At 57.8% G+C, this 21,309-nt stretch overlaps 1 protein-coding gene across 4 annotated transcripts; it reads right to left on the reverse strand.

Moving 5' to 3' along the window:
• Positions 1-1,842: 1,842 nt before the first annotated feature.
• FCHO1 (FCH and mu domain containing endocytic adaptor 1) lies at positions 1,843-19,891 on the reverse strand. 4 transcript variants are annotated; one of them, XM_084760099.1, is made up of 28 exons: positions 19,823-19,891; positions 16,193-16,233; positions 15,557-15,631; positions 12,337-12,428; positions 11,232-11,306; positions 10,950-11,091; positions 10,609-10,761; positions 10,382-10,486; positions 9,234-9,332; positions 9,030-9,126; positions 8,361-8,405; positions 8,183-8,255; positions 7,727-7,751; positions 7,440-7,497; positions 6,516-6,694; positions 6,400-6,424; positions 6,079-6,130; positions 5,650-5,744; positions 5,309-5,551; positions 4,519-4,625; positions 4,337-4,424; positions 4,128-4,236; positions 3,523-3,678; positions 3,193-3,325; positions 2,804-3,003; positions 2,549-2,604; positions 2,175-2,339; positions 1,843-2,072 (listed from the first exon to the last, which is right to left on the reverse strand). In XM_084760099.1, exons 3-28 carry the CDS (start codon positions 15,581-15,583, stop codon positions 2,050-2,052), a joined length of 2,622 nt encoding a protein of 873 aa, XP_084616225.1. In that variant the 5' UTR covers positions 15,584-15,631; positions 16,193-16,233; positions 19,823-19,891; the 3' UTR covers positions 1,843-2,049. The 4 variants fall into 4 exon arrangements, with proteins under 4 accessions (XP_084616225.1, XP_084616223.1, XP_084616224.1 ...); XM_084760097.1 differs by having other exon boundaries at positions 3,451-3,678; XM_084760098.1 differs by lacking the exon at positions 19,823-19,891 and adding an exon at positions 16,501-19,456 and having other exon boundaries at positions 3,451-3,678.
• Positions 19,892-21,309: the final 1,418 nt, after the last annotated feature.

Genomic DNA, 21,309 nt, shown 5'->3' on the forward strand with positions numbered 1-21,309 from the left:
CCGCGTTCTCAGGACTTATCGCAGGGCAGTGAGGCCCAGGCCAGATAAACCTGTGCTGCGTGCGGGGTGGTGCTGGTGACCCCAGGCATAGGGCACTGATGTGACCTGCCACGTGGCGTGCCAGTGTACCCCGCACGCAGAGACGCTGACATGTACCAGCCACCGAGCTGCAAGCACACATGAGAAGGGGTGAGGGTCGAGCCTGGTGGCACCTGCTGCGAACCCACTTTCCAGAAGCTGAGGAAGGGAGGACACAAGTGGACTCTGAGGTATGAGTAACAGTTTTCAAGATAGACCAGGGCAACCCAGGCCAGTGCCGGGCAGTGGCACAGGCCCTCAATCCCAGCAGCCCGGAGGCAGAGGCAGGTGGATCTCTGAGCTCGAGGCCAGCCTGGTCCACAGAGAGAGTTCCAGGACAGCCAAGGTTACACAGAGCAACCAGTCTCAAAAAACAAACAAACAAGCCAGGCGTGGTGGCGCACGCCTTTAGTCCCAGCACTCGGGAGGCAGAGGCAGGTGGATCACTGTGAGTTCGAGGCCAGCCTGGTCTACAAAGCGAGTCCAGGACAGCCAAGGCTACACAGAGAGAACCTGTCTCAAAAAACCAACCAAACAAACAAACAAAGATGGGAAGGCCAGAGGACCAGAGGGTTTCAAGCCACAGCCTTCCTTTTTATTGTCCATAACACCAGGCGGGGGCCCCACCCCAGAGCCACGGCCACAGCTTCTAGCTTCTGGATCAGCAATCCAGGCTTGGCCAGGGGTCTTCAGAGCCACGGGGTTGAATCAGAAGTCCCCACATGTCCTTTGAGACCCACAATCTACCTCGGAAGCTGGCGTCACCCCTGACTAGGATGGCATCCGGCCTTCTCTTGTACATATGCCAAGTGCGCAGCCTCCCCACAGACTCTGACTAGCCAGGCGCAGGCAAACTAGAGACCGGAGTCGATCCTGTCATTCTAGCCCCTGTGGCTTCCAAGAACTGCTCTGTCTGTTAAGATTAACTGTTCTACTTTAATTGTGTGTCTGTGGGGGGTCTATATCCACGCGGGTGCAGTACCTGCAGAGGCCAGAAGAGGGCGCAGGATCCCTTGGCACTGAGGGTGCTGGGAACACAATCCAGGCCTGGCTCTTTTTTTTTGGTTTGGTTTGATTTGGTTTGGTTATGTTTTTGCAGACAGGGGTTCTCTGTGTAGCCTTGGCTGTCCTGGACTCAGTTTGTAGACCAGGCTGGCCTCAAACTCACAGAAATCTGCCCACCTCTGCCTCCCCAAATGCTGGGATTACAGGCGTCGCCACTGCACCTGGCCTCAGTCCTGGCTCTTTACTGAGCCTGCTCACCAGCTCCAGCTACCAGGAGCTTTAGCCTACTTCCCAGGCTCCGTCAGTGCCTGGGTTTGTTGATGCTTCCTCACCGAGCCCACAGCTCCCTGGAATGTCTTTCCAGGAGTTTACACACTCCTGTGTATACCTCAGAAGCCTCGAGGGAAGAGGTTCTCAACGTGTGGGTCGCGACCCCCTTGGAGGCAGCACATCACACATTCTGCATATCAGATGTTTACAGTGCGATTCGCAACAGTAGCAAACCTACAGTTATGAAGTAGGCGCGAAAGAGTTTTGTGGCTGGGAGTCACCACAGCATGAGGAACTGTGTTAAAGGGTCACAGCGTTAGGAGGGTGGAGAGCCGCTCCCCTCCCTGTACCCCAGCTGTGAGTCAGAGGTCCCGGCAGATAGAAGGCGCTGTGGGTACCAGCACCCTCTCCCCCCGCCCCCCACCGTCCCCATCCCTTCCTTCCTGGGCTGGCTTTGGAAAACAGACCCGGCAAGAGGATTCCTCTGTATTTTGTTAGAAAACTGTTTATTTAAAGAATACTAAAAGGCCAGAGCCTGCTTGCGGATGGACGAACGGACGGACGGACAGACCCGACGGACGGACTGGACGGGAGGACGGAAGGATGGAGGAGTTGGCTCAGCCAGGCTGGGATGGGGGCCCTGTCCACACAGTCCAGCCCGGGAGCAGTGGCAGGAGGGCAGGCGACCCAAGCACCTCAGCAGCTGGCAAGGTACATTCCTGCGGGGACAGAGCAGCGGCGCCTCGCGTGGGCTCCCCGCCCCCGACACCCCATCCCTACCTCCCTCCACACACACCGGGCCCCCAGCTCCCTGCAACTACCTGTGGCGAACCTCCGCTTCACCAGGGACATGCGGTAGCCGCCGCCCAGCAGCTCCAGGTCCAGGCCGGACAGCGTGGCGCCCTCGCTGGTGAACTGAGCAGCTACGGGGCTGGGGGTGCTGGGCCCCGACTGCGGCTGCCAGCTGGCGGAAAGGTGGCCCGAGCCTGCGGGGGCCCGGGGGATTAGCCTCGGCTAAATCAGATCTTCCAAGCCCACACCCCTCCCCTTGACCCAGGCTCCTTTGCACAGGCCAGTCCTGCCCCCTGACACTCCTACTCTGCGTTTCGTCAGGTCCCATGCGCAAGAGTTTTAACAAGTGCTGCCCACTCGCAACTTCTCTCATGTAGCAGCCCTTATCACAGAAGTGACTCACCCCCGGCCTCACACACATCTGGCAGCTTCCACGTGAACCTTTTTTCCTCTGTGTTCCTGGGGGCAAGAGAAACAGGGTCAGACTTTCAATGGAGAAGACTCTGGCAGTGAGTTACCAGTGTGGCCCATGCAAGCCAACTTCTCAGCCGAGCCTCAGTTTCCCCAACCCGTGTAGAGAGTGGCACAGCTGCCCCAGAGCTTGGAAAGCAGTTGTTGTTTGCTGGCTTGTGTCACGCAGCAAGGCTGGGTGACTCACCAGGTGGCGGCAGGCTGGAGCCGCACGCTGGTCACTGGCTCCCCCACGGGCAGGAGGATCTGGACGTTAGTGAGCGGCGTGGACACGGCGGTGGCGCCCGCACGGTAGCTGTACTCCACCGAGACCCGCGTAAGCGTGGGCCCGCACTGCCAGTGGGCGCTCATTTGCAGGGGCACTGACTCGGGTCCAGGTCGGGAGAACTTAGGAGTGAGAAGACAGATGGCTGAGCGACATCGTCCTGTTCCCATCACGTGGGCTACGCAGCCGCCAACCCCCCACCCACCCGGGTCCAAACCGAGTGCTAGAACCAGGACCACACTCAGTACCCCGCGCGGCCAGCAGAGGGCAGGGGAGCGCAAAGAGGCCCAGGCGTGCCGAGCCCAACCCACCTGGTACCGAAGGAGCACCAGGTTGTAGTAGGAGGCGGTGGGATTCTGCTCCGCCTGGTGCTGCAGGGCTTCTGTCAGCGCCGCCATGTTCAGCCAGAAGTCTTTGGTCTCCGGATCACTCTGGGAGGGGTCACTGCAGAGGCGGGGACAGAGCATCCTTACCCTTCAGGAGACGCCCTCCCACTCCAGCCTGGGCTGCCCTGGGGGGGTAGGTCCAGAGAAGGAAAGCCACCTGCCCCATACCACATGGTAACTAGCAGGAGACGTTGGAGGCATTTAAGGCCCTGGGTCCCGCCTGCATCTGGGCCCCTCACCGCCCGTGCAAGGCACCTGAAGATCAGATCAGCGTTGGGCTGGAAGTGTTCCACAGGGGCGGTGTGCACCAGGCGGAAGCTGAGGACGGGTGGGGGTGGGGTCCCACTGAACACACGCACAATGCCCGCAGGAAAGGTCATGGTCAACTCCCCGGTAACTCGAGCCAGGCAGCTGGGGAGCAGGGACAGACTGGCTGTGGGATCAGGGCTCTCTCTGCCTGGCAGCGTGCCTGAGGATGCCTGGTCCCACTTGCAGCCCAAAGCTCTCAAGGGGGTCCGATGGTTTCCAGCACCTCTCCCCAAGATGACTCCCCCCAACCCCTCTGCCAGAGCCTGGGCTTAGTACTAAGGAAACTATCTTTCCTAGTTCCCTTTTCTCCTGGGCCACCAGGAACCTCAAACCAGAATAAATTTGGAGTTTTGAACACCCCCGGCTCGGGGTCATCTTGTAGATGTCAACCCCATAGATGGCAAGCCAGCTTCAGGGTCCCCAGTTCAACCCTGACCTGTCTCTACCCCAAGTCCCTTCGGCTCAATGACCATGGCCTCCTTAGACTAGCCTCACTCACATACCGTCTGGTTGACCCTGCACTTGGCAGGGATGTCCCTGTGACCGCCTACCTGGGGCTGTGGCCTCGGAAATAGGCGTGGACGTATTCAGTGAAGGCCGTGGCCACGGGCAGGGTGTCCTGGGATCCCAGGACCACAGGGCTGGGGCCGCGGGAGATGCCTGTGGGGGGGATCAGGTCAGAAACAGGGTAGCTCTCACCCACTTAGCCACCTTCCCAGGCAGGGAAGGGGAATCTAAGGCCCCAAAGGCCCCCACAAACCGTGTCCCATCTGGGTGGAGAAGCTGGGCCGATCTGAGGTGATGTTGGGGGCAGAAGATGCCAGCGGGGAAGGGCTGAGTGACCGGCACTGTAGGGCACAGGAGAATAGGGGCTGAGAACCGCCCAGAGCGCCCGGCAGGGGCAGCCCCTTCCCCATACTGCCTCGCCAATATGTCACCCACCAGGTCGCCATTGCTCCTGGTGAGGGGACAGGACACTTTCCTGGACCGAGGTTTCCTTGGTGGCGCAGCCAGCCCCTCCCTGATGGAGTCAGCGGGCGTCATGGAGTCTAGAGTCAGGACAACACTGGGCTGAGACTCACCAGGGCTTGGAGCCCTCAAGAGGAGACAGTGTTCCCAGGGCTTCTGAGTAACACCTTGGGCCCCAGACAGGCAGGTGGGTAGGAAAGGGGGCATCACACTTGGGCCTGTATAAGGAAGGACTGAAGGCTTAGGAGGTGGTAAGCCACAGATTTGGTGATTTGGGGACCTCCATCTCCAGAGGGTGAGAGTCCCCGGTATCAGCCCAGCCTCAGTCACTTAGTTAACTCTGCCAGGAACCGAAGTCTTTCCCAGGCTAGCTGCCTGGGCCAGACTCCCACTCCCGTGACATCCTCACTCAGCCCAGACTCCCACTCCCGTGACATCCTCACTCAGCCCAGACTCCCACTCCCGTGACATCCTCACTCAGCCCAGACTCCCACTCCCGTGACATCCTCACTCAGCCCAGACTCCCACTCCCGTGACATCCTCACTCAGTGCCCACAGGGTCCACCCATCCGCCTTCAATACAGTTGTCTTAGGCTGCAGCTCACCCCCAGCTTCATGGCCCGGGCAACTCCAGCACCACACTGTGACCTCCCACCCAGGGCCCTTCACTCCGCCATCAGACGGTCCCACCTAGGAAGGCTTCCACCTGTGCCCAGCCTGCCCGGGACACCTGCCCGGGGACACCCGGTGGGCTCTAGCTCACCTGCGCCTGCCTCTGGCCCCCAAGGACCTGGGGAGGGCACACGGGGCATTGGGCCCCTGGCTTCAGGGTGCTGCGCCCTGTAGGTGGGTGGACTCTGCGGGGTACCCGGCCGGGGGACCCAGGACTCAGGGGATGGGCCAGGGGCAGCGTGCGACGGAGAGTCCAGGCCAGAGTCTTCCACATTCTCAGGGGAAGAGGATGAGAAAGGGGACGGGCTGGACGTGAAGCCCAGGCTGCTGGAGCCTAGGAGGGAGGAGCCGGTCAGGGGCGTGGTCAGCGTAGTCCACGCCCAGCCGTCAGCTCCCAAGTCCCGGGCCCCCTGCAGCGCACACCCCCTCTACCTGTAAAGTCCTCGTGGTCAAAAGCGGACTCTAGCGGCGGCCCGAAGAGGCTCTTGGACAGCGGCTCCTCAGAGGCCAGCGGCTTCTCCGGGCAGCTGGGGACAACGACAGACAGGGATGGGTCAGAGCCTGGCACCTGAGGCTTTCCCCACAGGCTGTTCCTGCCCCCAGCATACGGTTCCACGGGTGCAACTCCTCTGCCTTTCAGGGATCGGCGTTACTCACGCCTTCAGGGCCCCGCCCACCCATCGCAGCCCTGTTTCCCTCTCAGAGTCCCTTGTATGGCTGTGCTAAGACCATGCTTTCAGGAAGTTTGACTCTTGTCCACAAGCCTCCCAGACCCAGCGCAGCACAAGTATACAGCAGACGCTTAATAAGTGTCCAATAGGCCTTAGGCCAGGGTGAAGGACCTGTCCCCACAAGACCCACCTGCCGGTGCGTGGGGCTGACCGGGGTCTCTGAGGCTTCCCAGATGCGTCTCCTAGGACAGACAGAGCCTTGAGTTTCTGTTCCAGAGGCCCAAGATGACCAGCAAAGCGGCCAGAGGGACTAATGGGAGCCTCATGCATCTGCGGGAGGACGTGTCCTGCCCTGGCCTAGCTCAAAACCCTGCCCCTGCCAGGGCATAAGTCTCCACTGCCCTTGCAGCTTTGTCCGACGATCTCCAAGCAACTCTCACCCACTCTAGGCGGCGTTCACAGACAGTACCCCTCCCAGGCCCCTTAAACCCCCGGCTGGCCAGCAACTCACGCGATGAGTGACGTTTCATGGTGCCCTGCGGAAAAAAGCAGAAAACCAAGCAAAGTCAGGCTCAGTAGTATCCGGCTGGTCCCGGCGCCCCACATGCCGCCGCCCCCCCCCCTTACCCCTGGCCCTGGAGGGAGGATAAGGCTGCCAGCTGTGGCCCTGAGCTGGGCAGCCGCAGCCTCGGAGCTGCAGGCCACAGCACGGGTGGGGGCGGGCTTGATGTGGACGTAGAACTTTCTAGGCTCCTCGTCGTCAAAGTCAGAGTCGCTAGAGGAGAAGCGTGGGGGCTCGGCTGCGCGTGGGCCGCTGTCAAGGAGCAACCGTGGGTCTGCCCCCACCCCTCCCTCCCAGAGCTCCTCATGCTCAGGAGGCTAACGGGAGAGTTTCTGTTCAACTACCAAACCCCAACACTGGTGTTCTTCCATCAGGGAGGCCCCGCCCCTGGATATCCCGCCATAAAAGTCCACCTGGTGCAGGGTGGTGGTGGCGCACACCTTTGATCCCAGCACTCGGGAGGCAGAGGCAGGGGGATCACTGTGAGTTCGTGGCCAGCCTGGTCTACAAAGCGAGTCCGGGACAGCCAAGGCTACACAGAGAGACCCTGTTTCAAAAAATAATAATAACCAAGAAGAGACTTGATGCCCTATGAGCATATACAGGGGGAGAAGGTCCCCCTCAGTCACAGTCATAGGGGAGGGGAGTAAGGGGAAAATGGGAGGGAGGGAGGAATAGGGGGTACAGAGGATGGGATAACAATTGAGATGTAATATGAATAAATTAATAAAATATATTTTAAAATAATAATAATAAATTTTTTAAAAAGTCCATCTGTTGTGTCTGTCTGTCTGTCTTTGTTCTGAGACAGGATCTCTCTACACAGCCCTGGTTGCCTGGAACTCGCAGTCTGCGCTCACACTCAGAGACCAGCTTGCCTCTGCCTCCCTTGCAGGGTTAAAGGGCCTCTCACCACTGCACATCTTTACCATCTCGAGGCCCAGGCCCCTCCCCCGCCTGCTGGGGACATAGAGTCACAGAAAGGATATTGCTCTGAGACACATCTGGGCGCACAGTGAAGCCTTCTTCATCCACCTCAGGAGGTACCTGGGGAAGTGGGGGTCAGGCTCCCTCACCTTGCTTACTCCAGGAGCTGGAATACACTCCAGGCATGTAGGAAAATCCAAGGGGGGAAACTGAGGCACAGCAGAGCTCTCAGTCCCACACATGGGGGCCACAGAAGTGAGACTTTAGTCTGAGCCTCCTGGGGTGGGGGGCGGGGGGGGAGGCCCTCTTTTCAAGCTCACTTACTGCCCGCCTCCCCCACAGTACTCACCCCAGAATCAGACTCCAGGAAGTCACTGGGGACAAAGGAACAGGGATGAGTGGCCAGAGGCCCCAGAGGGGGTGCCCACCATAATACCCCAAGCTAGCCCATAGGTACCCTTGGGCTTCCTTGAGGCTGTGGGTGGGGGGGGGCAGAGGGAGCTGGGTCAGAGATATTTCAAATGGTAGAGTAGGTGAAGAGCTAGCCTTAGGCAAAGGAAGGGATCATGGCCAGCCTAGGCCACCATGGGCCAAGCAGCTTCCAGCCCAGCCTAGGTAAAAACAGGAGTTCTAGACTAGCTTGGGGAGTGGCCCTACTGGGCTAGCCTGGGATGTCTTTCTGAGTTGGCCCAGGCAGAGGCGATGCTGGGCCAGCCTAAGGTAGGAAGAGTTACATAGGGGACTTTTTGTGCTAGCATGGGCAGGATTTTGGGCTAGCCTGGGCCAGGGTGGGGCACTTCCTCACACAGATGCACGGGGCTCCCTCCGGCTCAGTCCTGGAAGGCGGAAGGCCTTGGCTCCCCGGAGACGTTTCATTGCTGTTGGCAGAGGATGGCAGCTGAGCTGGGTCTTCCCTCTCTAGTCAGCTCCCCCTGCCACACCCCCGGGATCTAGCCTGGGCATCCAGGCCCAGACGTACGTGCCTTCCTGCAGGGCAGCTGAGCTGTATGCATCAAAGTCCAAAGGCCCTGGGACAAAAAGGATGAGAAAGTCTGAGGACAAAACCAGGCCTGCCAGGTCTGAGAAGGGACCTAGACATGGCAGACCACGGGCTGACAACAGGAGACAGCAAGGAGAACATGGCTTCCCTGGTCACCCGGACCTGGGCAGACACCATCCCAGCATTTAGGGGATTGAGGGAACAGGCTCAGAGAAGTTAAGAGATGTGACTAAGGTCACACAGCAAGCATGAAGAAAGAACCCCAAAGCTGGCTGCGGTGTTGCACGCCTGTAATCCCAGTCAGAGGCAAGAAGATCTCTGTGAGTTCAAGGCCAGACTGGTTTACAAAGGGAGTCCAGAGCAGCCAGGGCTACACAGAGAAACCCTGTCTCAAAATAACAAAAAAAGAAAAGACCCCCAAACCCAGCCTGGCTATAAAACCCTGGCACTCAACAAAGGCGTTCAGCACCCTCAATGGCTCCTTAGGCTGTGGCGCAGAGAAATAGCCAGACTCTGAGTTGACCCTTCATGACCCCTTTAGGATCCTTGAGATCAGCCATCAGATGCCTTGGGGGGGGGGGATGTGAAATTGCCACCTGCCCATTTTTCCAAAGAAGAAACCCAGGGTCAGGGAAATCCTGCTGTCACTCACCAGGCTTCTCGCGGCCGGTGCCCTTGCTCTCCGCAAACTTTCTGAGGAGCATGTCCACGGTCACATTTTCCACGTTCTGCTTGAACTCCTCGTGCACCTGAGTGAGGAGGGGTATAAGGGGCGGGGCCTTTGTGGGCGGGGCGTGGGCGGGGCCTCTGGCTTTCCCAGCTTACGTCTGTTGCGGCTGCACAGGCCAGTGCTCACCTGCCCAATCTGCACATGGGTGTCCTCCACGGAGTGTGCGTAGGAGCCCAGCAAGGCCTTCATGTGCTGCAAGTGCGCCTCCTCCATGGCCTGAAAGCGCTGAGGTGGGAGGGGCATGACTCAGGCTGACCAATCAGATCAGCCCAGCTCCTGTTCACTCTCACTAGGTTACGGAGAACCAAGGGGATTCTGGCCTAGGATTTTTTTTTTTTTTCTCCAAGACAGGATTTCTCTGTGTAGCCTTGGCTGTCCTGGACTCGCTTTGTAGACCAGGCTGGCCTCGAACTCACAGCGATCCACCTGCCTCTGCCTCCCGAGTGCTGGGCTATAGGAGTGCGCCACCATGGTGGCTCTAGCCTAGGATTCTTGACCTAAGTGCTACTCCACCCCCTGCCGTGCGCCAGCCTTCGATCCCAGGCAGAGGCATCTCTGAGACCAGCCTGGTCTACATAGTGAAACTCTTCTGAAGAAAAGAAGAATGGTGTGGCTGGAGAGATGGCTCAGAGGTTAAGAGCTGCTCTTCCGAGGTCCTGAGTTCAATTCCCAGCAACCACATGGTGGCTCACAACCATCTATAGTGAGATCTGATGCCCTCTTCTGGCCTGCAGGTGCACATGCAATGCAGGCGGAACACTACATAATAAAAAATTTAAAACTATACATAATAAATATCTTTACATAATAAATAAATAAGAAAGAAAAGAAGAATGGCCCCGCTGGATTATATATGGCTACGCTTTGCACACGCAGAATATCCTGTCAGCCTACAAGTTCCTAGAAACCCGCGACCAGCCACAGAGATTCCTAAGGACCCCTTTGGAATGCCTGGATCACGCCTTACGCCACTGTGCCCACTGACCTAGATAAATTGGTTTAAGTGATGATTTCTGCTTTTTTTCTCAGAATGCCCAGGCTGTCCATATACATATGATGTACATATGTACGTATGTATGTATGTATGTAACTCTCAGGAAGACCTGGAACTCCTGATCCTCTGCCTTGGCCCTGGTGCTGTGATAACAGGTGTGTGCCACCATGCCTGGCTTCCCAGCCTACGACCCTAGGGCTCCCAGAGCTGGGAGACAGGCTCCTCCAAGGACAGAGCAGCCCAGGCAGGGAGTGCCGCACCCACAAGGTGGGGTTCGCACCAGGGCTGAGTCCAGCATCTTGATCTCGAAGTCAGCGCGGGCTGAGTTGTACTTCTCCACGGATCGCCGCAGGCTGTCGGCTGCCTTCTTGCTTTTGGTTTCTGCCTGGGAATCATAGACAGGGGACAGTCAAATGGCTCTACCACCCTGCCAAACCACCTCTGACAGCCAGGAGGGTTAGTGCCCAGCACCGTGAGGCACAGTCTCTGGTTACCATGCCAACAAACCTTGTCCATCTCCTTCTGGCTGGTGCTCTCTCTGCGCAGCCGCTCCAGGTCCATGCAGCGGCTCAGGTAATTCTCCCGAGACTTTGGCAGGAGCTGACCCACGCCTGCCAACACCTGCACTGCATCCACAGTGCCAAGAACTTCCTCCTTGCACTGGGGGAGGGGGGCAGGGGTGGGAGAAGGAGCGTGGCTCAGGGGCGGAGACCCCGCCTAGGATCCCCCAGTGAGGGGCTGGTGCGTGGGCTCACCCACGCACACTCTAAGCTGCAGCGTACACGTAGACTCATCTGCGGTCCCGGGTGCCCCACTGCCCCTGCGTGCCTACTGGGGCGGCCCGCTACCTTCTTGTGGGTCTTGAGCTGCTCCTCGCCGTAACGCAGCACATCCTTGAGGAGGTCGTGCAGCTTCCGAGTCAGCTCCAGGTGGCACAGTGCCAGCTTGTCCGAGGACACACGGAAGACCTCCCAGAGCGGGGCGAAGGTCCTAAGGACAGGCAGCGTCCAGTGCGTCTGATACCCACAGCACAGCTGTCATTGCTGATACGGAACTTGGCAGCTGTGTCCACCACGTCCCAGACTGAGGTCATTTGGGTGCCCCCCACCTACACAAGCAGCTGCACTCACCCCATGGGGGTCCCGTTGCTGGCCAGCCGGGACAGTTTGGCCATGGCCTTCGAGTATGTTTCCTCGATGCTGGCCCTGGGTCAGAGGAGGGGCAAAGATTAAGCAGACTATGGTACCCGAGAAAGGCCTTTTCTCTCTTACTCTCAAAAAGGAGTTTTGGAATCTAATTACATATATGTATTTGCTGTGGGTAATTTTCTTTAATTGCTTTTTTTGAGTAAGGGTTTCTCTGTGTAGCCTTGGCTGTCCTGGACTCACTTTGTAGACCAGGTTGGCCTCGAACTCACAGCTATCTGCCTGCCTCTGCCTCCCCGAGTGCTGGGATTTAAAGGCGTGTGACAACATGCCTGGGTCTCATGTGGGTAATCTAAGTAATATTTTTACTTTATTTAGATGCTTTGCCTTTTTTTCTTTTTTTTTTTTTCTTTTTCTTTTTTTTTTCTTTTTTCTTTTCTTTTCTTTTTTTTTTTTTTGAGACAAGGTCTGGCTATGTGGCCAAGCGGGCTTCAAACTCGTGGTAATTCTCCGGTCTCAACTATCTCCAGTGCTGGGATCATGGGAGTGCACCATCACTGTGCCTGCAGCATACATGTTTTCACTTCTGGGGATCGTAACTGCCCCGTGTGAGTGCCTGATCTGATTTTCAGTAGAAGCAGCATCAGACCCTGGTACATGGATTTGAAGGATCCTGCAGACCAATGAGACGACCCAGTGGATAAATGCACTGGCAGCCACACCCGGTGACCCTAGTTCAATCCCCAGACCCGCATGGTGGTAGAACTGAACCAACCCTGAGCTGCCCGCCAGCTGCTCTTCACGAGTAAGTCATGGCAAGAGCACCGCCCCCTCCACATAGATAGGCTCAAAACAGAAAATAAAATGAAAATCAACAAAGAGTGGTTTGAGGCAGAAATGGGCCCGTGGGATTGGAGGACTTGAGGTGCCTAAATCATTTGCTTCCTGGAACCCCAGGAGACCCGCTTTCTTGATCCTTCCGTGAGTACCAAGGAAGAACCTTTGAGGGAGACGATGCTTGGTGGGCAGGTCCCTGGATGGGCGTGTCCTAAGTGAGCGAGCCTCCGAGTGGGCGTGGCCTGGCCCTCACCTTTCCCTAATGAAGTCAGCCAGCTCCTTGGTGGCTACGGGACCCTGCTTCACACAGTGGTAGAGGACCTCAAAGCCATGGTTTTTGTCACCCTGTAAGGGATATGAGAGAAGAGATGTAGACGGCGCAGAGAAAGGCATGGCATCCAGGTTGCCTAGCAACAGGGACAGGCCTTGGAGACCGAGGAACCAAATGGCTCCAGAGATGGGGTGAGAGCTAACTGGATCAGCTGCCCTTTTCCGTTGGCCACAGAGATTGGCTTCTGCAGAGAGAAGCCTGGGACTTGATTGTAGCCCTGAGGCCATCACCTCCTGGATCTCTCTGTGGCCAGAGGTCGACTTCATGGGTCTTCCTGTATCGTCCTCTGGCCTCCACGGCCTCGGTGGAGGGTTATAGACGTGTCCGGCACACCAGCTTCTTACATGGCTGCTGAGGGCTTGAACCCAAACCCTAATTCTTTCAATGACAAGAACTTTTACAACCAAAGCGAAGGATGGGCAAACGCAGGCCAGCCTGGTGCCCAAAAGTCCCAGCCTCGGCCACCACCCCTCACTGTAGGGCCTTTGCTCTCAGTGGCTCCCTACTGGTGGTCAGCTGCCAACACCCCGAAAGTCCACAGTGCATTCCTGCACCCCACCTTACAGCTTCCTCCCGCCCCGGCCAGCGTCCCTACCGGCCACTCCACGGTTCTGCAGCTACTCAGAGCCCCAGCCTCCCACGGGGTCAACGGTTTGTCCCTCCATCCCATATTTTCTCTCTTCCAACTGGGCCACTTGGGGTGGTGGCTGCATTTCACATAGCCCTAGTTCTCTCGTATGAAAAATGGTGGTGACGGCCACCACACAATGGCTTTATGGGTGAGATGTGTCTGGCACCCTGCTAGACACAACGCCCTTCTGGGTAATAGCGAGCGCTCCACACACAGCTCCCACTGAGCCATGGCTGGGGAGCCGCGGGCGAGGCTGCACCAGGCACTGCCGCCCAGGCCATTATCTGAGGCCAACACAGAGCCAACCACTGGCCTGTTTCCCAGACCTGGCAAGCCCTCAGCACTGTCTGCCTCAGCCTAAGTGGGTGGGCAGTGAGGGTCCGAGGAGGGACAGCCAGAGCATGTATCTCTGGTCAGAACCCCCGGGGTGACAGCCAAAGGGGTTCTAACACGATTTGATACCCCTCTACTGCTCACACATGTGCTGAGGATCCCCAGGGCTCTCCAGGCTTCTGACCCTGACTCACCTCAAAGAAACTGGGGCACCTCTAATACCAGTAAGCAACTGAGCTCCTAAAGATGAGCTGTGGGTGTGGCTCAGGGGCGGAACCTCTGCCTAGAATTCCCAGTGAGGGGCTAGGGGCGTGGCTCAGGGGTGGGGCCCCGCCTAGAATCCCCCAGTGAGGTGCTGGGGGCGTGGCTTAGGGGTGGAGCCTTTGCTTAGGATTCCCCAGTGAGGGGCTGGAGGCGTGACTCAGGGGTGGGGCCCCTGCCTAGAATCCCCCAGTGAGGGGCTGGGGCGTGGCTCAGAGGTGGAACCTCTGCCTAGAGTCCCCCAGTGAGGGGCTGGGTGCGTGGCTCAGGGGTGGAACCTCTGCCTAGAGTCCCCCAGTGAGGGGCTGGGGGCGTGGCTCAGGGGTGGAACCTCTGCCTAGAATCCCCCAGTGAGGGGCTGGGGCGTGGCTCAGGGGTGAGGCCCTTGCCTATTACATGTGAGGCCCTGGGCTCTGGCCATAGCAGAGGAAAAACAGAAAAGGAGCCAGAACCCATGTCCCAGAAGACACAAGGCTCATTCACTTAGTGTCCCACCTGGGGAAACTGAGGCTGGTTGGCCAACCCCTTCCTGCGGAAAACCTGAGTCAGTGGGATCCTGAACCAAAGGTCTGAGCACCTCGCAGCCATGCTATCTTGGGGTGTGCATGGGAGGGAAGTTGGGGTGGCTTCTATTTTTCTCTTCGCTCATTGACATCTCCTCCCCCCCATTTTCACACCTCATGGAATATAAAACACTGACAATCCACGTAGGAGCTGCTGCGAGTGCTCACTCATGTGGGTGTCTTTTGGACTGCCGCTGCTGGACAGAGGTTCTATGACAGCCCAGAGGACACCTCCAGGGGGTCACACAGTCATTCAGAGGCCCTGGGAGAACCGGAGCCTTAAGGAGAAGCCTGAGCCCTGCAGGTGGCAAGGGATAGGGGGCCCTTTAAGAAAGCGAGGCAAGTAAGAGGAGCCCCAGCTGGAGAGGGAGTGGGGCTTGTTGCTAGGGGCAACCGGTTGCCTAGCAACCAGCTACCAGTTTGCAAGCCGTGGGCCTACTGGGGAGGAAGGGGCCTTTCAGCCTGGTGCCTTCCTGATTCTAGGTTCCCATCCCGGGCTGCTGCTGCATCCTCGGTGGCTCCCCAGTTCCCAGGCGCAACCAACCAAGGAGGAGCCCTCCGTCCTTGACTGCCACCCAGCGTCACACCTCTGAGGTGGACTCGGGATATTTCCTGGCTTTGTAATGGCCTTTGCACACCCCGGAAAGGCAGCCTTCAGGGGCCTCAGCAAACTGGGCCGGGGGAGCCCCGAGAATGGCTGAGCTGTAGGATCTGCTTGTCTCTGTGTCCCCAACAATGGATGCTCCTCTCTCAGGGCTCAGCTATGGCTTTGTGATAGTCGCTCATCCCCAAACCTGGTTTGCAGCAGGCCTAGATGGCCAACCGTGCAGAGGTCAGAGGGGATCAATCCCCTACAAAAAAAAATCCCCAAACTCCCCAAGATTGTTAGAAAGAAAGAAAGAAAGAAAAAAAAAAAAAGACCATGGAATTTCCCGGGCTGGACTGGCCCAAATCTGGGGAGTTCAGCCTGGCCTGTGGGGGGTGGGGGCCGGGGGGGGGGGGCGGCGGCGGGCAAGGCCATGTTTTCTGACATGTTATCGTTGGAAACACATTACTGGCTTAGAACTGCCATTCTCCTGCCTCAGCCTCCCTGAGTCTGGGATCCCAGGTGTGGACCCCGACTCCCAGCATAGTACTGTTGTACTGTGCAATCCTCAACTACACACGCTGTTCCCTCCCGATTCTCAGTGCTACAATCTGTTCCTTTCCCTGGGTCAAGACATTACATCGTACCGTCTATCTGTCCAGTCCCCCCTGCACCATAAAAGTCCCTGTAGATCTTTATGAGCCTCCACCAAAATAAAAGCAACAAAGAACAAAATGAAAAAGAAACAGAAGAAGTAGTGGGTCTTACCCAAAAGTGTTCCCCAAAATATGACATCCTGGTGGCCTCTGTGGAGACCCCTGCTGGCCTCAGTCCTGTGTATGTCTGAAGAGAGAGGTTTGAGGAGCTGAGTCATAACCACACGGGCTCGAACAGGGAAATTCCAACCACCTACCTTCCCTGTTGCATTGAGGACTAAGGAAGTGAAGGCCCAAGGCCAGGAGCAGGCCAGGCCCCCAAGAGGCCTCGGCCTTGGTCCTGATGCCGTAGGCAACAGGGATACACATGCCCCAGTCTCACAGGCCTTGGCATGGGTAGGTCAGGAGCTGGGATGGAGGGGGGCATGGCAGGTAGGGTTTCTAAGTATGGATACGAGTTTGTGGGTAAGGGCCAGAGTAGTAGTGAATTGAGTTCTAGACAGAATGGTTCTAGGTCATTTCAGATTTAGGGAAACTGAGTCACTTCCCAAGAGGGGAAGCTGCTTAGCAAGGTCAAATGGCAGGAAGGGACAGTGGCTGTGATGTCTCAAATAGCTGGGCGGTCTCTGTGGGACAGGGCTGGGTAGATGAGCCTGGAGGGTCAGGGTCCCCTGAGGGGTCACGGCCAGTTCCTCCCCACACCTGGGGTCCCACGAGTACCAACCACCCCTCAGAAGCCACTGTTCACCTGGCTCCACGTCACTCAGCTCTGTGCCTCAGTTTCTCCATCTGTAGGAGACAGAAAACCCAGAAGAGACTGCAGGTCACTGTGCACAGGGGCGGAGCCAGGAGCACGGGAGAGACCAGGGACATGCAGGGCCTCCTCAGCACACCGAGGCCCCTGTCACAGGAGCCCGTGCCTTCATACATAATCCATGAGCTGCCCGGCTGCACGGTTGCGACAGCTGGAGCCCAGGAGGCCCAACGCCAGACCGAGGACCAGACCATCCGGGCCCCACTGGGAGAGGGCCCACTTAGCCCTTAGCCTCAGTTTACCTAACATTGAAATGAGCTGTCCCCTTTGACTTCCGCTCAGGGCTCCTCCTGTCTCAGGCCCTGCAGGGGCTTGAGCTGCCTGCCTGTCTTTGTGCCTGGTGGGAGCTGCTGAGGAGAAGGGGGCTGGACACACGTCCCGTTCCCCCCTTTCTCCTCCCGGCCAGGTATGGAGAGGCAGTGTGTCCCAGATAAAAAGAGGACACTGGGGTGCCAGGTCCAATGGGAGGGTCTGGCAGCTGAGGTCCTCAAGTCGCGTCCACTGGGCAAAAGAGATTTTATATTCAAATGTATGCCCTCCAGCCTCGGGTTAGGCAATGCCTCCCTTGTGAAACAAGCCGGCACTCCAGGGACGAAAGCCCCAAATGCCCACGTGGTGAGGATTTTTGCTTGACTTGTGAAGCAGGGTCTTACTTAACTCAGGGCCGTCCCCCTGCCTCAGTCTCCCAAGTACTGGGGTAACAGGCTGGTACCCGGGTGCCTGGTTGGGACCAGGTGGCTTATCTAAGCCCCCTAAAGTGTGCTGAAGTACAGGGGACCTGACCCATGTGGCAACTTCATCCATCTCCCTCGCGGGCCAAGCCCACACACACACATACTTGGGGACCACGATAGGGAGGTGGCGGCCGTCTGCATCAGGCCAGATAAACTTCTGCCAGGTTCAAAAGACTCTTGGGTGCCGGTGTCCGGAAGCCATCAATGTCACCAGAGCTCATGTTACAAGGCACATACAAGCTGCGCTACGGGGTCACACTTCATCCCACCCCACCCAGCTCTCAGAGCCATGACTGCCCGTTATTCCAGCCAGCAGCCCTTGATGGACCACAATCTGTACCCCGGTCAGGGCCGACTTGGGGAAGGGTGGCAGGAGGTGGCACCAACGATAGGCCTTGATACTGCCACCTGGCCCAGGAAGTGATAGCTACCACTGGCTCCACAACGGAGCTCACAGCTGTGGGTTGCCTTCCTGTTCTAGGCTGACCAAAATGGGTGCTGGGGTCAAACTCACCGAGAGGGGCTGGGGTGGGGGGGAGGCCAGGGCCCGGGACACTTCCTCCAGCGCTGACGGGAGGCCTCGGTGTCTCTTGGGTAGGACAGGAAGCCTGGCCCGCCCTGCCTGCCACCCAACCGTCACCTCCCCGCCGAGCACCCCTGGGACCTCCCCACAGCCACAGGGCGGCCGCACAAGTCGGGGAGCTGAGGGAGCAGGCTGGGGGGTGACTGATCATTACCAGAGGGCGTCCTCCCACAGAGCCCCTATGTTGGCCCAAGCTGGGCCAAGATGCTCATGAGGGGAAACCAAGGCTTGGAGATGGGCGACGCCTTCTGCTCAGAAAGGGAAACTCAGATATTATTTATAGCTACTTTAGGAGCCACAGAGTAAAGTTTGTTTTCAGGCAAGGTCTCATGTAGTCCAGGCTGGCCCCAAATTAACTACATAGCAGAGGATGATCTCAAAGTTTTGATTTCCCCTGCTTCCTCCTCTGGGTGCTGGGGTCCAGCTTCGATATGCAAATACCAAATGCTACATGGGGTTTTTGTTTGTTATGACCTATGTGATTTGAAAAGAGATTAAAATATCACCAGAGGCCCCTAAAAATAGTTTGGCCTGAGATAGTTCAGCTAGTGAGACCCACGGCTTCCTGGCCTCTGCAACACTAGAACAAGGCCCAGAGACCGACAGACACTTGCTGGGTGTCACACAGCACTCCACCCCATGATACTAATTCTCCAGAACCTGTGGCTCGGGTGTGTGACCAATGCCTGGGTATCAGGCAAGACCAGACCAGAGCTGGGTCTGGGTGTTGGATGCAGGCTGGCTGTGCCCGCAGCCCATAGCCCCTTGCTGCGTGACCTTCACGCCTGCCCCCCACATAATCAGCCAGCACTCCATGGGGAAACTGAGGCCCCTGTGACAGCCTTCGCCTGAGCCCTGTCATTCACCACATGCACCTTGAGCACCTACTGTGTACCCCAGGCCATGGGTGCTGATGACTCTGGTCACACCCTTCAAAGACATCCCACTTCCTCGTTAGCTGTGACCCCGTTTAATGAGTACAATATCATAATTAATATCATAAATAATATTTACAGCACACCCTCACTCCCACAGCCACCTCTGATCTTCCCACAGGGTTTTGGCCCATCTGACAGAAGGCTCACCGAGTCCAGTCCAAGCACACAAATTTGGGGGTGTCAGGCTTCCTGCCTAGGAGTCACCCCACTGTCCTGCAAAGGGCAGGGATTATTAAGAGTCTGACCACCCACCTGGGACCCCGCCCAGGAACTGGCTGGGCCCCTGCGTAGGTGATGGAATGTGGGTCAGGGTGTAACCCGGGCAGCCACACCAGTGGGACCAGCGTGACAGAATCCCTGTCTTGCTGCAGGCGGGAACTGTCTCCTCCTGGCCGCAAGGTCTCCCCAGCACCACCAAGGCCAGACTGCGCCCATCAGTCAGTATCACGGTTTGTTTTTGTTTATGCTTTTTTTTTTTTAAATGAGGCAGAGTCTGGCTATGTAGCCCAGGCTGGCCTCAAGCTGCAGCCTTTCTGGCCTCAGCCTCCCGAGGACTGGAATGACCAGGCTAACTGAGACTCTGCTAACCTTCGGCCAAAACCTTCGGTCCTCATCTGGCAAAAAAACGGGGCCCTAGTGTTGGGAATCTAAGACAGACGGTTTGGCCCCTTCAACCTCTACATTTCAAAGAGGAGACCGAGCGAGGGTCAGGGAGGTGCTGTCACCTGCCCAAGGTCACCATGAAGCAGGTGCCTCGATGCTGCCAGCAAGTGAAGGGGCGGCCACCCCCCACCTCCTCCTCCGCACCCCATCTTCACTCACCTAGACTAATTCTGTCCCTGGGAGCAGATGCGGCCGCCCCCCTCACAGAGCGCGGGAGTCCCCGGTGCGGGCTCCAGGCCTCGCCAGGCCCCGCTCGTCAGGGAGGGGACCCCATGTTCCACACCCCAACCCCCCCCGCGGCCCCACCGCACTCGCCCCGCAGAGCCCCCACCTGCCTGTCAAACCCAGGGCGGGTGCAATGAGAGGGAGGGGACCCCGGCTCACAGGCGAGGATGGGGAGATCACACGGGCAGTGAGGGAGGCGGCCCCCCCCCGCCTTAGGGCCAGGGAGCTGCATGCTGGAGACCCAGAGGAGGGATTTGGGGGTCCTGGGGGGGTCGCTGCCTCCCAGCCCCGGATTGAAGGATGCAGCGGAGCGGCGCGCCGCCTTTCTGCAGGCGACACCTGCGCTCGGGTCGGGTCAGGATGGAGGCTGCGCCCCCGGCCCCAGCTCCGCGCCCCGCGCCCCGCGCCCGGGGACACTCACCACCTCGCGCCGCCGCCACCTGCGCGCTCCGGACCCGCGCCCCGCCCTCCCCGCGCGCTGCGGAGCGCGCTGCTGGCCCCGCCCACGGGGTGTGGTCAGGGGAGCTCCGCCCCGCGGTGCTTCACAACCCGTGCGCTGGTTGGCTGATCCGCGCCACTCACCCGCAGGCTATTTGCATATTTTAAAGCGAAAGGAGAAGCTCCTAGCTCTCTGCACCTGTCAGTCGGGCGGGGAGGGAGGGAGGGACGGATGGAGGGAGCACCATTTTTTGAGTACCAACTGCGTGTATGGCTCATTGGAGATCTCCCCCGATACTGCCGGTGAGGTTAAATAATAATAATAATAATAATAATAATAATAATAATAATAATAATAATAATAATAATAATAATAATAATAATCCTCATTTCACAACCAAAGGCGCTGAAGAACAGAGAGAGCTGGAAGTTGCTTTGGAGGTCACTACACCTCATTCTCTTATTTATTCAGGCTGTGTGTGCTGATGATGAACCCAGGCCGGGCCAGGGCTGACAACACTGAGAGACTCACAACTCCCTGGCCTGGGCTCCTTTTAACCTTCCATTCAGGGACACATGGCTGATTGAAGGCCCTCAGGACTACTGAGTCTTCCACCCTCTGCCCCGGAAGCACTTCCAAGGAGGCAGGACCACCAGCCTGGGGACGCCCAAAAAACCAAATGCCCTTCATGCCCAGTCTCGGACCTACAGACTTGGGCCTCAGACACCCTCAGTCTGAGCATTTTCCTCTAGCTGGGGATCAAATCCAGACCCATTCCAGCCTGTCCTCACTTCTTACTTGAACCCAGATGATGCTGGGTTCCCATGGCAACCATGTACCTCTCAACACCCGCTTTAGGGCCACTGAGATGGCTCAGTGGGCAAAGACGCTTGTGGCAAAGCCTGGGTTTGTCTCCACACGGTGGGAGAGGAGGGAGTCCTGCAAGTCCTCCGGCCTGTGGCATGTGCGCAATAGTTACCAATCAATCAAAACAATAAAGGTCACACATTTGGCTTGAGAGCTAGTTGGCAGCGGGGTGCTCATGGGAATCCTAAGAGGCCCCGTGCGCAGCCAGCTAGCGGTAGAAGGGCCTCGCTCTCCATGTGTGCACCGACACTGCTCACATTTTCCAAGTGTCTTTTTGCTGCTCCACGGGCCCTTGTGACATTCAGTCCTGAAAGGTGTCATTTTAGTAAAATTATACTAGTCTGTGTGCGTGCATGCACGTGCACGTGAGCACATATCCCATTGCTTGTGCCCAGAGGTGGCGTGGGTGTGGGTTCCAGGGCCTGAAGTCAGGGTCATTGGAGTGGGATGGAACGTGCTTCGATCTCACCCGCCGTTGACTGATTGTTGATGCGCGTGCTGGCCTGGAACACCAAGCCTTGGTGTTTGGGCTCCCAGGGGGGTGTGCCCCTACAGCTCCCCCACCGGCCCTGTATTCTCTACATGATTTTCATCCCAGCCTA

The sequence above is a fragment of the Acomys minous genome (genome assembly GCF_964271855.1).
Source record: "Acomys minous genome assembly, chromosome: 15".
NCBI classification, from domain to species: Eukaryota; Metazoa; Chordata; class Mammalia; order Rodentia; family Muridae; genus Acomys; species Acomys minous.

Coding starts and splice junctions, on each gene's coding strand:
- FCHO1 (XM_084760097.1), bottom strand. CDS start 15,583: ATGTCATATTTTGGGGAACACTTTTGG. Junction 4,237..4,336: donor CTCCACCCAGATGGGACACG/GTTTGTGGGGGC, acceptor TCCCCCCCACAG/GCATCTCCCGCGGCCCCAGC. Junction 2,605..2,803: donor CTCCAGCCTGCCGCCACCTG/GTGAGTCACCCA, acceptor TCTTGCCCCCAG/GAACACAGAGGAAAAAAGGT.